The 17,992-nt window shown below is 41.1% G+C and overlaps 1 protein-coding gene across 1 annotated transcript; it reads right to left on the bottom strand.

Moving 5' to 3' along the window:
• Positions 1-128: 128 nt before the first annotated feature.
• mAChR-B (muscarinic acetylcholine receptor) lies at positions 129-5,604 on the bottom strand. Its single transcript, XM_020953479.2, is given in 4 exon segments — positions 129-4,031; positions 4,125-4,570; positions 5,367-5,452; positions 5,455-5,604. Coding segments are annotated over 4 exon segments (3,117 nt in total). The 5' UTR covers positions 5,488-5,604; the 3' UTR covers positions 129-1,479.
• Positions 5,605-17,992: the final 12,388 nt, after the last annotated feature.

Below are 17,992 nucleotides of genomic sequence, written 5' to 3'. Positions count from 1 at the left end.
GGTACCCCTGATCTTGGTAATATAAAAAACGGAAAAAAACTAAATTGAAAACCGGAATGAGGAAATTAAAACAAAGTTTAAAGATCAGCCACACGTGTGAACCATTTAGCCTCGTAAAAGAACTGCAATTATTCATTCATGATGTATTTATTTAGTAATAATCTTAGTTATTGTTACATTTATCACTTACGTGCTAAAGGAAACGTTCAACAAAGGCAAGAACTTGTATTTTTTTTCTTAGCACATTACTCACTGGAAAACAAATTGGCTAAAACGCAAATGTAACGGTTAAAAGAGGTCAAAGAGTGTCTGGGAATGAGAGTGAACTCAGTTAGGCAACTTGGCAAAGGCGCGAAAGAGACGTCGATATATACGTATAAGTACAGTTGCGCAAAAATTGACATCTATGTTTAGTGGCTATATGTATGTATTGTGTATCTATGTATGTGTGTCTCTTTGTTTTGTATGTTGCATACTCATCAAATTCAGAATTATTCATGATTTATTTCAATAGACAATTAATTGGGTGTTTTGTATTCTTAAAATCGTATATCTGCTGCAGGAATGACATCGATTACAGCCTCACAGCGGCAACAGTTCGTCAAAATGTATGAACACACTTTTTATTTATTATATTTTTACTTACAAAAAAAGAAATGAAAATACTAGGTACTCTGTTTGAAAGCCTTCGACGAAGTGTTACCGCTGAATAGGTTTTCAAATTCCAACTCCCTTAAAGGGCCTAAGCTTGATTAGTAATTCTCTGGATTGTTCTTGGTTTTTTTTTGTTTTATTTTTGGCTACCCCATTCATATGTCTGTTTACCATCGATATTATGTATTCTGCGGAATAACAAAACAAATAAAAAACAACACACTTTTCAATATTCTTTAGGGATATGTATATGAGTGTTATTGTTTCTTTGGGGGCTTCTAGTCTCGTTTAATTTGTTTATTCTTAGGTTACACTATTTAAGGTATATTTTGTTATTATCATTATTTATTTATCATATATCTTGTGTGGTTATCATAAATCGGTTATTAACATTAAAATATTTATTGTCTAAAACATTTCGCCCCGCTTAGTGCCAATTTAGATCTAAATTTATAGATCTACCCCCCCCAACGAACGATACTAACTATATAGCACACACCTTTGGCTACTTACAAATAACACCTCCTTTCTCTCGCACCAATTAAATTTTGAATTCAACGAGTGTCCTTCGGTTCTACTTGATTTGCCGATGGCCAAGATCCCAGGATCATTCCATTTAGCGGAGCACTTGGTTAGAAAACTTAGGGGCCTAGAGGGGAAAGGTTTTGTGGGTTGGGATCCTTGAAGGCGCCAGGCTCTCGGGGCTCACAAGAGCCTGGATCGCACGTGGGAAAGTGCAATGCTAAATGGAATTCCTTGGAAGATCCTTAGGTTCAGCCATTGGCCTATCTTAACCATCCTAGATCTCTCTTTCTCTTAAACAGCTTAGGTCATGTGCAGATCCCCCTTGAGGATACGCGTAAAGGTCTTCTTGAACTGCTGATTGGCCAGGGCATAGCAGAAGGGATTCATTGGGCTATTGGCATAGCAGAGGAAGTACGAGAACATGTACAGATGTTCGTTGGTGCAGGGCGGATTCCTGCAGAAACCCTCAACCAGGGCCAGGACATGGTACGGCGTCCAGCAGGCCACGAAGCAACCCAAAATGAACGAGATCGTGCGGAACGCTTTGCGGGCACGATTCTCCGATTTGGACTTCTGCCTGCCGCCCACTCCAATGATCAGGGGCAGGGCCTTCTTGCTCTTAAAGTGCTTTCCTATGGAGTGGATAAAGGCCCGCTTGCTGGAGTTACGACTGGCGGCCAGACCCTTCTCCTCCATGGGGGCATCCTCCTCTTCGGGCTCTCGCTTGGTGGTGTCACCTCCGCTGATACCCGTGCCACAGATGCCACCCGTACTGCTGGTGGTGCCGGATGTGGATGGCATCTTATTGGTATTGCTATCCGAGGTCTCTCGCTCCTCGATCCGCTCCAGCTGCGGCTGGGGAGCCCCTGTCGCCGGGGTTCCCGTCTGCGTCGGCGTTTGGGTCTTCACCTTCGGTGACATAGGTGGCGGCATGGGGGAATATAGAATGGCATCCTTGCTGCTCGTCTCCATGGGACTGGAGGCCCGTCGATGTGGGCAGTCGACCACTAGCTTCCCGGGTACATCCAGCAGGCAGATGGCCTCGATGCAGCTCTCACGCCTCACCTTGGCAAAGTCCTCGATGCCTGTGTACGAGACGAGAAGACGTTTTTCAATGGCCACCGCCTCCTCCAAACTTTGGCTCTGATTCTGACTCTGGTTGTGGTTCGGATTCAGGTTGAGGCTCAGGCTCATGCTCTGGCTGGGACTCTGGTTTTGGCTGGGGGTTTGGCTGAGGATCTGGCCGGGAATTTGTTTCGCCGGAGGATTTCTGCGTGCGGGCGGTGGTGGAGGTAGGACAGGTGATGGCTTTCCTTGGACACTACTGTTGTTTGTCGATATGCTGGCATTCCCTGCCGTCGCCGTCGCCGCCGCCGCCGACACACTGGCCAGCATGGCGGAACTCTCGTCCATGTAGCGTAGCTCCGAGTTGGTCATCAGGTCATAGGTCAAAGCCAACTCACTGTTCCCCGAACTGTTGCCAAAGGGACGATCCGAGTAGTCATCGGACAGCGGAGTGGGACACTGGAAGGCATCGGGGGGCGGCAGGATGGTCTGCACCAGACCCGGATGCACCTCGTCGCTGGGCACCTCGATCGGTGCCAGATCGACGGGGGACAGGGGATCACAGGAGCTGGAAACTGGAGGAACTTGGCCAGGGGCTGAGAGGTCGACCAAACGATCATGCTCGGCTATTTGGGACAATGTGGAGCAGGAGGTGCGCTTGGGCCGGTCCAGCGGTGGGTTTGCCGGGTGCTGGTTCTGGTGGTGGTAATGGTGCTGTTTCTGGTGGTGCACGGAGCGCACCTCTTCCTTGCTCTGCGCCCGCTGCAAACCGGCACCCTGTTGGTGCTGATTTTGGTGGTGTTGGTGGTACTGGTGCATGGCCTCGATGGACTTGGAGTTGGTGGTGCTCTTCTGCAAGTTACCTTTGCTCCGGGTGGCCAGCAGGGCAGCCTGTGCACCGAACACCAGTCCAATGGAGGAGCGTTTCCTCATGTTGTTTAGCTTCTGCTGGGTGATCAGCTGCTGGGCCTGGTTCACCGAGGACTCTTCGTCGGAATCGAAGGCGGGACTGCTGGATCGTTCACTCTTCTCCGCCTCAACGGCAGCCTCCCGCTTCTTGGCCTCTTCCTGGATCTTGGCCGCCGAGGCCCTTCGCTGTTCTGGGGTCATCTTCTCCACCTCTTCCGTGGCCGTGGCCAGGGGATTGGCCTGTCCAGAACCACTTAACCGCTTGATTACTGTGGTGCAGGCACTATCCAAATCGGTCTGATCTCCGGCCAACTCCACCTTGGTCTTTAGTATCTTCTCCTCAATGACTCCTATGCCGGCTGCATGCCCCGCCATCCCTGACATGGCTCCCGCACTGAGAGCCACCATGGATTGCATCTTACGCTGTTTGGCCTCACTACGTTTTTGCATATCATAGGCTGTCTTATATATTCCGGCATAAAGCACAAAGAGCACAATTAGAGTGGTCCAGTAGTAACCAATGATCAGGGCCGTATTGAAGATGGGATCTTTGAGAAACTGCACAGCACACTGACCAGGTAGAAGGTCCCTTTTGCCGGTAAAGTGCTCCCAACCAAAGATCGAGATGAAGAAGAGCAGAGCGGGTATAATCCACGTGATTGTGACCATATAGATCACCCTCGTTCGCGTTCTCCAACTTCGGTACTTTGCCGCAATCTTCACAGAACAGTAGCGATCGATGGTGATTAGTAAAACCGTGTACTGGGAAACCAGGCATACAGTATAATCCACAGAAAGCCACAGATCGCATAGCATTGGACCCAGATCCCAGTAGCCTTTCAGCACATATATCGTATAAAAAGGCATCGAAACAGTTCCTGAAATAAGAATAAGGAATAAACATAAGATAAATATACAATTCCAGTGATAATCTCTAAGAAATACTTCAACTTTACAGGACTTCCTCTCACCTATCAGCATATCCGTGGCTGCCAGTGAAGCAATAAAGTAATTACTCGGCTGCCTGATGTTCCTGTCCACAATGAAGGCCAGAAGTACCAGAATATTGCCACCAACCGTCAGGATAATGCAAATAGCCAGACAGATGGCAATGAGAATTGTCTGCCACAGGGCAAAGGGCGGCAGAACTGGACCAAGGATTTCTGAGTCGCTATTTGACTCTGCCAGGGTGGAACTGCCGCCAGTTGAGGAGTTATCCCTGAGACCCAGCAGAACGTTGGTGTGATTCGCATCAAAGTTGCGGTACCATTGCAGTTGGTCATTCACCGACCAGGAGCTAAAGTCACTACTCTCGCCATAGATCTTGGCCGCCTCCAGGAGACGCTTGCATTCGGCATGGGTAAGGACTCGCTTGAACAGGATGCTGCACAGCTTCTCGCGTTCCTTACGGAGACTCCTGACAAGGTGGGTTAGACAGACAAATTTATTATAAATTTATTATAAAGTAATTTAAGTTACTTAATATTTAAGGTATTAATAATAGTAAGCAATAAAATAATTTAAAAAAAAATTGCTAAAAGAAAAATTACGTATCCGCCTTAGCCCTCAAAAATATTACGTATCCGCCTAGTTGAACAAAAAACCAAGGTGGTTGTATAAAAAAACTAACTTAATGACTTCATTAATAAATAAAATAAATAACAAATATATAGGCTACAAATTTTACCCCTAATAAATATTACGTATCCGCCATGTATCCTTAAAAATAATACTTTTCCGCCTAGTTGAGTGATATACAAGGATCTTTATATAAAAAACCAACATACCTGACTAAATAAATACATAACGTAAATAAAATAAATAGAAAATGTATTTTCAAAAATTTTTAATCCTTAAAAAAATTACGTATTCGCCATGTACCCTTATGAATTATTACGTATCCGCCTAGTTGAGCGAAATACAAGGATCTTTTTATAAAAAAAATGAACATAACTAAATAAATTAAGTAAATAAAATAAATAAAAATACGTATTTGCTAAAATTTATACTACAATTAAATTACGTATCCGCCTAGTACTTTTAAGAAATGTTACGTATACGCCTAGTTGAACAAAAAACAAGCGGCTTTACTTTGCAGAACACTGAAGTTCGTTTGCATTATTTTGCTAAAAAAAGGTTCTTAATATAAAACCCTAACTTCTCTTACTTATTTAAACCTTTGATGAACCTTTTATTATTTAAAACCAACTCACCAGTCGGTTATCCACTGATTCTTGATGGTATAAATGGAGTCGCTGGAGTTGCCATTGAGGCCAGCCTCTTCCTCGCCGCCGCCGCCCCTTGGAGGCCCGTTGACTTGTTGAGCGACCGCATTCCCTACAGATCCTCTCCTGACTCCTCTCCACACAGCACTCCTGGTCCTGTTCCAGCTGCCCCGCTCTCCGCTCCGCTCCACTCCACTCCCCCCGCTCCTCTGCGGTCTTAATGGTAATTTCAAGTTGTTCCTCCTTAATGTGCTGCTGTCGTCAACGTTTGTCCCCGGAATGCTTACATTGCCTCCTTGGAATGGCAGGACTTGTCTCCGGTCAGGTGCAGCGTCTGCAACAGGCAACAAAAGCGGCTCTTAGTCTTGGCCTACACTGGGAGAAATTGTCTTAGGTTTAAGCTAATTATAATTAGGAAGAGGATACATATTTTATATACAAAGTTAAAGTTTAAATATGTTGAACAACTTTGATATAATAAATACATTTTTATCTTTAAGAATTAGTTATTTATTTAATAATCTTTGGGTTCCTTTTTTCTCTCAGTCTTCCTTTGGCGACCGTCTTGGCTTCCGCCAAGTTTAAACTAATTTTGCAACCGTTAACTGGCAACCGGCGACTGGCGATGCAATTTACTTGTGGCAGTTGCTTCCTGGCAACCTTTCCCCCGCCTCCTTCGTCCTGTGTCGCCTTTTGTCCTGCTCTACCTCTACAACTCTGTTATGTTGCCTCATTATGTTATGCCATGATTTGCTTATGGCTCTGCCACTTGAGCTTCGAGTGGCCCGGTTCGTTCGGCGTCGCCTTCTCTATGTCCTTTTTATCTCTTGGTCCTTTCAGTGATTTTCTTGACTTTTTCAATACCTTTTAGGGGTATTATATTGGGACGGACAGTGGGCGAGGTGAAACTTTAGACACTTTAAATTAACATGGGATATATAATAAAACATTGTGAGGATCATTATGTTAATTAAAAGAGTACAACCTAAGAAATTATAATAGAAGAAAGTCTCAAATGGTGTAGGGTGTTGTGTATTTCAATCGCTTAGTTCTTTGGTCCCTCTTGATGTTATTTAAAACTAAATACTTGTATTCACAGAGGGGGCAAACTTCCTTCCGGCGAGGTCACTGAGGGGCCAGAGGCTGGCCAACTTCTTGACTGTTGCATTTGGCCCAAGGAATCCGCCTAAGTTCTACCTCTGCCTTCGCCCCCCTCTTGTTTTGCTATTTTTAAGATGCGAGCCAGGGGCACAAGGAGGTATACATATAGAAAGTATAAAGCGACGGGGTGAAATTAAGTTTTCAACTTTTCAAATATAATTTTCGAACAAATCGATAGGACAAACTTGTGGAGCGCCTTCTTGGCAGGCAAATTCCACAAGAGACAATCAAGTTACCCGGCGTTGCAGGTTGCACGCAGCATGCTGCATCCCGTAGGCTGCCACTTGAAAGTGTTGTATCCTTGTGTACTGACAGCACGTCCGCTGGCACTTTGATTGAGTGGAAATTGAATTAGTTGAGACAATTTGTTTTCATTTAATTCCCAAAACATTGCCACAACCAAGATATACTCCCGTAACCGCTGCGTTAGTTTGCAAGAAAGGTTGCTGCCTCCTTAATCCGTCAGCACAGGCGACAATCCCATCCTGACAGCTGTCAGGATCTGTCTCCGCCGGTTTTTGTCATCGAGGGCAGCCCCGAAAAGGGGTCCAAAACCAAACCAAAAACCCAAATCAAAGCCCTGTCCCAATTTCTATGCTAATTGAGGCCCAAGCTCCGTACGAGAGTGTGCGGGTTAAGCGCTTTGATTGCATGTGAAGTTCTAGCCAGAAAGTGCTTAAATCTTGAAATGGGTTGTAGCCTCAGATCCACAAGGCTTGTCAAAAAGGCATTACAATTAGCAGGTAGTTTTAGAGGATTATTTTTGAAGTGGTTTACCAGGAAATCACTTGTTAATAATCCAAATTAAGTGCTATATTTAGTACAAATTTTTAGAATAAAAAAGGAGTTACTGAATCACTTCAATTGCAATCAATGTGATATTCCCCTTTATTTAACAACAAGCTTTCGCTTATGTTCTAGGTAGGTAAACAATAGCCCCAAGAGTGACTCTGTTTCTCTAACTATGCCATAACTATGTCGTAAGAACCTTTTACCAACTCCCAGTGGCACAGAAGCAGCTTCCTTGCCACACAACACGTGAAGTAATAATCCCGCTTAAGGACCTTAAGCCTTTGTCTAGTTGACCACCAAGTTGGACGGTGCTTTTCCTGCTCCCGCTTTCCCTGCTTTTCCCTGCTTTTCCAGACTTCACCAGTTGACCGCACAACAAAAACAGAAGGCTGCAGAAAGCTGTAAGATCAAAGCGTTGATCTGGTGGATAGAAGGAGGTGAGGAATTCCACGTAGTTTCCGGTTTCCATGGAAACTTTAAGCTGGAGTACACTGAAGGAAAAGCCTGAATTAGGAAATGAATTAATTGATGTTTCAATTAAAACATTTTTTTAATAAAACATTTGAGATGCTAGATCATTGTATTAAAAACTCTTGGTTAACTTATGGATATTTATGTGAGAAACGAACTTAATTTTTCGATATAGAAAAGAAAGGTTCGATTTGATCAATTTAGAAGAACATTGCAACTCAATATGTTGTATTTAATGTGTGATTTTTTAAATATACAAAATAATATATATATTATGTCTCACTGTACTGTGGTCTGTTGCATTCTGTGCCTTCATATCTCCCCTGCAACGGACATTGGCCTGGGCTTAAAACAGAATCGAGGTTGCCACACGAATGACACAAGGCCTGAATGGCAGGATATATGTATATCCTCAAAGGGGGTTTTCCAGCGGGGGTGCTAAAGGAGCTACTGGGTTTTGCCAGCGAAGCCGTTGGCTTTTGTTTGCACAACTCAAAGTTGTTGGCATTCTTGGCGTGCGCTCGGAAAGTGAAATATGTACGCAATGTGTTTGCCTGAATGGCAAAAAGGATCCAAAGGAGAGGGAGTTGAGGCACCTTAAATCAGCAATTATGTCGCGCAACTTTTGCCCACATCCACGCCACGGCCAGGTGTTCTTAAAAGGAGAGAGAGTGAGCGGGGGGAGGCAATAAAAAAGGGATTGAGATCTGAGGTCCTTGTTAGATAAGATTTGGCCCATTCTACCAGCCAGCGAACGCGCAAGCTTGTTGCCATAATAACCCGCTTTTGCCTTTTGCCATTTTTGCTTTTTTGCCTTTTAATAAACTTATTAAATGTGTAAGCCAGCCGTTGTCCTTGCCACTGATGCTTCTCTTTATGCCGCTTCCTAACCTAACCCTTTTTTTTCCTTTCCTGGCTCTTATTTGGCAAATAATGAAAAGTAATTTAATCAAGCCAACAAAAGGGACACGAGATTCATCAGGAAAAATAATGAAAGTCCCAAAAATTTGATTGGCCCTTCAAACGGTGCGGCGTTCTATTTTATTTTTGTTTGATTTTTACGTTAAGATCAGCATAGGGGCATCCTTGCTGGACGCAGGACTCTTGGGGGCTCGCGTTAATTGCCTGCACAAAGACCCTGCAGTTTTCGGTTAGCGCGGCTTCCAATCATGCGCTAATATCCTTTGAAGGCTGCATCCATAATCCCCGCCAGCAATCCCACCGTTCCATGCCAAAAGGTATGGATGATGACGATGATGATGATGACGATGATGATGATGATGACGATGGTGATGATGCTGGTTTGGCATTCTGGAGCGTCAAAAACTGTCAACGGCAATGGCATTCTTTTGTGCCCAAGCCCCGGCCGCAGATTATGATTTTGACAGCATTCTCTGGCCACGTTGGCAAGAGAAGGGAATGGGAATGGGAATGGGTAAAATCTGGGCGGAAAATCCGTAGGAAAATGGCCAGGGAATAGAAAGCTATGTGCCGCATAATCAACTTGTGCAAGTGCGCCCCGACAAGTTTTAATTACAAAACGTTCAGGCTCTTTACTCTACTTCAACCACTGCCACAGCCACTTTCATTTCCAGCTCTATTCTCCTCCAGCTTCTGTTTAATTCATCAACGTTCTAGAATCTGGATTAACATTCTTCACTTTCGTTTTTTTTTAGCTAGCTAGCTGCCTCGTGTTGACTCCCTGGGAACTACTTGGCACGCGCATTTTAATCAAAGTAAAATTTTAAATAAATATTAGAGACGACGCGCAACGTGATGAATAATTTCGGGCTGCGACTCTCTGTCAATTGTCTTCTGGCTCACATGGGCAATTTCAATTTAAACTTTTATTTAAGGAAGAGCAGTGTTGGTATTACAGTTGAAAGAATTATAACTTAATGGGTTTTAAATGGGATTATTTGAGGGTCTAATATAATTGTATATTGAGTATATATCTTACGAGAAATGGAAGACTATTTAACTTAACTTTTATACTTTCGGTCAGAACCTGAAAATGCAGTGAAGAAATAATTTCCGAATCATATAAATCATATATATTATTGATCAGCATTAACAGCTGAATCGATTTGGCTATGTCTGGAAGAAACAAATATTTTGAAAATTTTTTTCAACTTTTATAAGGGGTTACATCGTTAAAATGCCAATAAAAAAATGACAAACAATTGTATTTTTTAAGATTGTAAATTGAGTATGCAGATTTCCGACCCTATAAATCATATATATTCTTGATCAGTATCGTCAGCTGAATCTTTTAGGCCTTCTTAGATGGAAAACAAATTTTTTCGATTTTTTCAAAACTCTATAAGGGGTTACATTTTAAATTGTCAAATAATGTTACAAAAAATTTAATTCTTTTAAATTTTAAATCCAGATTTTTAACGTAACAAAACTAAACATAGGAATGGTGTCTAAATTAAAATTAATGCATTTTTAGCTTAGTTATGAATGTTTTAAACTTTGATTCGTGAAAAAATTGTCATATAAAAATATTGATAAATATTGATATGTCTTAAGCTTACTTATAATCGATCTCATGAAGAAATTAAAAACGGCAAGTTTAAGTTCTAGCTTCCCGAAGTTAGCTTCCTCTCTGGTTTTAAATAAAAAACCCCCTGAATTAACCAACTAAATGCTATTTTCTCAAAGTGTGTGGGTAAGAAGTGGCTTGTGTGGGTACGGTCGGGTGTTCCGGTGGTGGGTGGTGGGTGGTTTGTGGCTTGTCTTGTTGAATCGGTGGCTGCATCAGACTTGTCCTTGACACGCTTGCTGCATTCGAAATGAAGGTTGGCTCGCTTCCTTGCCGCGGCGAGTACTGAAAAGAGCTTTTTCCAAGACAAGCCAGAGAGACCGCAAATCGTTCTCGGAGACTGTTGCGCGTTTACTTTTTCGCACACTGACACAAAACACAGGACATATACACACACCAGGACACACACACCAAACACACACTCACACACAGACGAGGGAATGCACATGCAAATTTAACGAGCGCCAATGGCAAAAATTGCGCCCCAGGCCACTTAGCGTTGTCTTTTGTGGCATGTGAAAAACACACACACAGTGTGCTCTGGCACATATTCATGCATGTCGACAGCCTCGTTTATTGCTGTGCAATCTGTTGTTGCTTTTATATCCGGCAGCCAGATAGCGAAGGCATAAAAAAATCCCCCTTGGGCACAACAACAAAATGGTAAGCGACACTTGCTGCGCAAAGAATCCAGAAGTGCTGAAAAAAAAAATGCTCAAAAAAATAAACACTGCCGGGAAATGCTGCAGGAAGGTGCTAGAGTGTAAAATCTGAGGCTTACAACAGATGGATTTTCATTCGAGATCGATTAAATATGGTAATCAGTAGGCTAAACTGCTTTTCCGGTGAGTAAAAAGGCCAGAAAAATGGCTTAAACAATGAAATAAAAGAAGCTTTGTCTTTATTTTGTGTTATGTTAGCTTTTCTGATTAATGGAGAAGATAGGAATAACTTATTTTTCAGGTACTTTTATAATAACAACAAAACTACCATTTCATTATTAATTAGTAAGCATTTTGACCTATCACTGTCAAGTAGACATTTTCCAGGAAAAGCTCTTTTTCAGTGACTTCAATTAAACCCCAGAAAGTATAAGCAATTATCCCCAAAGTCCTTTCAATTCAGTACCAACTAATAAAGAGCATTTACTGAGCGCCTCGAGAACAAAACCCAGCATCCTTCTTAATTTGCTCTTCCTTCCGTTTTTCTCATTTCCGGTTTTTCCTCCGCTCTCTCTCTCTCACCCCTCCCCTGGGTCCTCTGCCATTGCAATATGTTTTTATGATTATGGCAATGATAATACCGTAATCGCTGTTGCCGCCTTCTGGCTTAATGCAACAACTGCAACAAATGCGTTTGTGCGACACTTGCAGCAAATTGCCCCACGCGTACACACACACCACAACCACAGGAGAGCTGGGGCACGTTAAAAACTATGGGCACAAAACGATTCGAGCTGAAAATTGCTTGGCACAGTTTGTCGCATTTTTCGTCCTTGTGCCCTGACTGCCGCCTCGCTTGCCTCGCCTTTTCATTTCGAGCTCATTTCAGGCGAAAAACGAAACGGAATGTAAACAAAAGGCAGTGGCAGTGGCAACTGTGGCAGCAACAGCAGCAGGGGTGGCAAAAGGACGCAGCTACTTCCGTGTCGCAGCAAACCATAAAATGACAGAGCAAATGCCGTCGCTTTGCTTGTGCCAGCTACACTTGAAAATGAGTTTATTTATATAAGAATTCATTTTATTAAGAATTTTGAATGCACTTGAAGAGTTTGAGATGACAAAATGTTATGAAAAAAAGTTCTTAATGCTTTAAATTTATACAGAAAGAACTATACCTAGAATAAAATATATATTTACAAAATATATATTAATCCTATATTTTCTCTCAAAATAGTTATAAAGTTCTTATTAAAAATACAGTTTCTTAAAAATTCTTTTATAGCTTGTACAAAATCTTCCTTAATTTTTTCTTTAGGTGTCTCCGCATTTGTGGCTCCTTCCTTTTTCCATTCCCCTAATGAGCTTGATGCGTTTTTGATGATGCTGTTGGCTCCTGCTGCTGCTGCTGCTGCTGCTACCACTGCCATGTTGGGTTCCTGGCCTTCCTGTTCTGGCTTTTCGCACTAATTGAATGTTTTACCTGCCGACCAACGCTGCGTATGCGCAATGTGCAGTGGCAGCGGCAGCGGCAGCGGCACAGTTGAAATTTGACTTTTATGAGGCGTTTTCGGAATACAAAATTACCGTGTCGAATTTATTAATGCCATTTATCATGCAGAGCACTGAATTTTAGGAGACTGAGGTAACCCCCACTGTCCTGGGAACGCTCTTTCATGGCTTGTCAGCGGCTTTAATTATGCTGAGGCTGCTGCTACCAATGTCCTGCTGGGCAGCAGGAGACGTGCTCATATTTTATGTCCTTATAAGCAGTGCTTGTGCCAGGCATTTCCCTTTCCTTTCTGGACCTGAAGGTTGTCTATATATATATATTGTGTTTGTGGGACAATTAAAAAAGCTAGAGGAAGACCTTTTATTTATAAGAAAATGTGGGTGAATTTAATTTTATTTGATGTCAGCTTGGTGAAAGATAATGTCAGATTTAATTTAAATATTTGTTATGATTATTTATCTATTATTTAAAAGTGTTCTTTCTTACTTTGGTTTCCTAATTTCATACTATACAACACAATTTTAGCCTTAAATAGCTATTCACAGAAAATAATAGCTTAGCTAAGGCTTTGTTTTGATTACATAAAATAATAGGACAAGCCACACTTAATTAAACTCACTATAATAGTAGGCTTTGGACAGCCTTTAGGCTGTAATTTCCCGTTTATATATCCCATTGTGGCTTTGTGTAATTAAGTCAGGGGCTTTGTTAATCGATAAGCACTCAATTAACAGGTCTTAAAGGCTTATGCGCAATACAAAATTTTGCGTGTAGCTATGAGTTTTCCCAGGGAGGGAAAACCTCACTTCAAACCCCCGAAATGGCGGACACTTTCCAGTGGCAAACAGCTGAGGCGTAAATTGATTCAGTGGGCTTAATTGTGCTGACATTTTCATGTGCCACTGCTGCCTGCCACCGATCGATCAATCGATGTGAATGTGTTTGCTTTGGCACGCAACGCTGCAGCTTTTGAGGCAGCCAGCTGCCGCTTTCAACTACCAACGCCCACTCCAAACTAAGCCTAATTTATGCCATTGCATGGGTCGGGAATTGAATATGACAACTTTATAGAGTTTAGTTTATTATAATCGCATAAAGTATCTGACGTGCCGGGGTGGCTGAAACGAGCAAGGGGATTTCCCTGGCACAGTTCTTGGGGGTAAGAGGAGTCTCCTGCCTCCTGCCTCCTGCCTCCTGTCTCCTGGCTGCTCCATTGTTGTGCGGCTCATGCATCTTTCATGGGGCCATGTTAATGTGCCTGGCTATGATTTTATTCCCCTGCTTACTCTCCCTCCTCTCTGTCCTGCCACTCGGCAAAGTTTATGCAACAGATTTATGAATGCCCAGCTACGTGGCTGAATTAGGCAGCGAGGCGAGCGCATCTCCTTCATCTTGCCCACAGCTGAGGCAATTCCCAGACTCAAGGAACTGTGGGTCTTGACTTGGTGAAAAGACACAGCAAAATAAACTTGGGTTTTTCACAAAAAAAACCTAACTAGGAATGTATTTTATAACGTCTGCAATAGGACTACTTAATCAATCTTTTAAATATAGTTTAAAATTGATCATTAATTCTTACTCTTACAGAATACATTTTAGGATGTTTATGAAATTATTCCCAGTGCCTCAAGATAAGCATTTCCTGGCTTATGAATTTACAAAAAATAAAAGATAGAACCTCCCCAAGCTGGCTTCTCAACGTTGGCAAACTTTTCCTTTAATTGTCAACTTCATTAGCCAACTAACTGTTGTCTCCTGGACCCAGCTTCCTGCTGTCTCTTCTCTATCTCAACGTGGACCTTAGGTCATCTTGGGTCGAAAAGTTTTGCCTTTTGTTAATTAAGTGCAGCTCAATCTGCTGCCGCTGTGGCAGACATAACTCATTCATTCATTTGGCTAAATCCTTGGTAGCAGCTGTTGGTTGGATGTTAATTGCCGCCGTCCTCCTTCTCATTCGCAGGATTTGCAGGATATTATTTCTAGTGGCGTGTTATGGCCACTCGTTGTTGGTTTTGACATGACCAATATTTAGTTATTGTCCGATAATTGGAAATGCAATTGCCTTAATTACCGCTGTAACTGCATTATTTATAATTAACAGCTGTCGGAGTGGCAGTAATTGCCCCCTCGGATTAATGCAAATCCGCTAAAAGATTTTCCTTGGCAAACGCAGTAAAATGTTAAATCCGTTTACAAATATTTAATTTGCAATTTATGGCTGCGAGCGGGGAGGGGGTTATTTTTACATTGCCATTCCCACACTTTCCCGCCATTTCCCTGTGTAAGTTCTTTTTCATGTTTTCGCGCTGCTCTACTTTGTTGCATTTTTTTTTGTGTGGAGGTTCGCTTTTCCAGCTCGATCTTTTTTTTGTGTGTTTGGCTTTTCAATTTTAGCCACGCCAAGCTATCAGTGATTTTCGTGGAAAATGTTTTCTTCTTCCTCTGGCTGCGGACATATTTCCGGTGGTAAAGGTGCTCCCGGCTATTGGATAACCCAACCACTTAGTGAACATGGTTTTTTCTTCTTTGGTGTATTGACATTATTTTTCAGTATTGATACGATAAAGAAATCTGTTTTATTTTTAATTGTTGTGCTATTTATTTGTTCACTCTTCTGAAATTAATTTTAATCAATTAATTGAAGGCAGGCTTAAACTATGAATTGAATTTGCTTTTAGTTCTTTGGCTTTGACAGCAATATTGATACGTTCAAAGAATTTTTATTATTTTCAATTGTGAGTGAAAAATTAATATATATAAATCATTTTTAAAATTTAATTTGCACCCAATTAAAGAGCTTTGCTTTCAGTTTGAATTTATGGTTGAATTTTAGCAATTTGGCATACATATGCAGCTGTGTCCGCGAATTCCGATGACTTTGCATTGCAATGCAATGTATATTTTGGCGCACAAATACTTTACCCCCTCGAAATGCATAACTTATGCAAAGAAAAGAAGGCAAAACGTTTTTGGAAATAGTGAAAATGGTTTTTTTAATTAAAAAAATAAAACCTTCTCGGCGAACAGCTGTCAAAACAGTCCAGTTTAAAAACGAACAATGAATGCCCTAACAGATAAAAGTGAAAAAAAGTAATAATACACAAATATTTATAAATACATATAATGAAAATAATATGTGCCCATTAAATCTTCAAGGGAATTCCTTAAAGACCAGAGACCATCATAAATTGTTTTTCATCGCAGCATCGCCATGCTTTTTTTTGTGTTGTGTTTTGCCAAAAAAACGCTGTCAACGCATTACGTAATTATGGATGTATCAAATTATGAAAAATGTGCTCGGCATTCGCCAAGTTACGTGTTGTGGCAACATTTTATGGCTGTCGCAACGTCCTTGCCGTCCTTTTCGCCGCAGCGAATTATGTGACAAAAACGCTTCAGTAAACAGCAGACGTACAAATAGATGGGGAAAATGCCACAGAGAGAGACAACAGAAACACGGACCCCGGCGACATGACAACCAACAAAAGGATGCCACAGATGGGGGTGTTGCACGAGTACTTGGAGACAACAAAAAAATCCTGCTAAAATTTATACGTTTTTAAGAGCAACGGAATTAATTCCAGGTCCTTGAAAATTATTTTTGAAATGTCATTAAGAAATATTTAATTTATTTTGCAAGAGGAAAGGTAAGAAATAGAAGGAATTAAAATATAGGGATACTATATTGATAGTTAACGATGTAAAACGATATTTCTACCTTGCGATAAATGAGCAATAAATCGATATTTCGATAAGTATATAGGACCTATAAATTGGAAAAAATATAGATATATTCAACATTTTTTAACAGTCTTTTGAGAATAAAGATATCTTAATTATAGCTTAATATCCATTTTTTTGATATTTCACTTTTTTTTATTTATTAAGCTGTAGGATTTTTTTCAAATAAAATTGAATGCGACATTATTATCTGATATATTTCCTTTAAAATAAATATACTATTCCAGAAATCGTTAAAAAATATGCTTAGAAAATGATAATCATAAACATATCTCACAAGTTGTAGGTTGGTTTCTTGAGCTAAATATTTTGAAATTAAGTCTATTTTGTTTTCTTTACCTAAATAAATATTGCTACATGTGTATTGGTTTACTGAGCTAACAGTGAAATCCATCTGAGCCACAGTTCCTATTTCAGTCCCAGTGCATCGTTAAGGAATTATTTAGAGTCGCCAGCCGCAGCGTGTAATTGTCAAAAACATACATACAAAACAACATATGTATATATATATATATATATATATATATATATATATATATATATATTTGGTCCCTTTTATAAACCACCTCGCCTCTCTCTTTCTAGCCACACCCTCTGTCTCGTTTGGGTGCTCTGTCAGCATTGCTTACTTTTATGGTAATAATTTCAGTTGTGGCATTAAATCAGCGGAAACGGAAATGTAAAAACGTGTTGCCAGGAAGTCATATTTCAGCTTAGACAAACGAGATATACTCTGTAGAGAGGTTGATAGAGACAGAGAGAGAGGGAAAAGGAGATAGATAGAGGGGTGATGAAGCGTGAGATAGAGCAACATGCAACATTGTTGTCAGTTGTTGCTTTTGTTGTTGTTGATTTTGCTGTTTGCAGAGGAGACTACATCGCATTAATTTGGTTTTACAACATGGCCACACATAAAAATGAGAAATGGCTGACACACATGCTGCAAAAGCAAACACCACACACACACACACACATCTAACAAAGCACCCGAGAAGAGCTGAAAGAGATGGCAAGTGTGGCAAGAGGAAAGAGACGGCAGGACAGATAACAATTGCCATTAACAATATAGTCGAAATTAGCGCAAAATGAATTATAAATGCTGCCTTAATAAAAAAGCTAACGCACAAAGCGAGGCCACCAGACATTGAGGCTAAAAAGAAAATGAGATAGAGAGCGAGAGAGCGAAAGAGAGGGTCCGAGGAAGTGGCCAGGATGAAGAAGCAGTCACCGCAACACTCCACACAGATGTAAACAGTAAAAATGTTGAATGTTCTTCCGCCGCTTTATGTGCAGCATCAAAAACAGATGCTGGAACAGAGCAGAAAGGCGAGCCGGAAAGCAAAAGGGGATAATGGAGTAAGGACTAAGTGGCGGCAGCACGGGGCAGCCTTGCAGGATCTGAAAAGCCTTGTCCAGTGAAATTGCACTAAATAAAGAAGCAAAAGTTTTTAATACCCAGGAATCATGGTGCGGTTTCTGGGGGTATTTTTGTCAAAAAGAAGTCATTATATTTTATGGTCATGCACAAGCTGAATCTCTATTATATTTCTGATTTAGGGAAATGTAAATTATATTTGTTTAAATTCAATTAAATTTTAAATTTATACTTCTTTATTGGTACCACAGCTACTAATTTTAATTCAATAAAATAAACTTTGAATATATATTTCTAAATCCACGATTTACTCTGCTTTTTAAAGGAAATTTGTATTTTAAAATAATCCAAACT

This window comes from Drosophila serrata, unplaced genomic scaffold (genome assembly GCF_035046125.1).
Source record: "Drosophila serrata isolate PLE 108 unplaced genomic scaffold, ASM3504612v1 contig_382, whole genome shotgun sequence".
NCBI classification, from domain to species: domain Eukaryota; kingdom Metazoa; phylum Arthropoda; class Insecta; order Diptera; family Drosophilidae; genus Drosophila; species Drosophila serrata.
The sequence above is the reverse complement of the archived record's forward strand: the minus strand, read 5'-3'. Positions and strand labels throughout refer to the sequence as shown.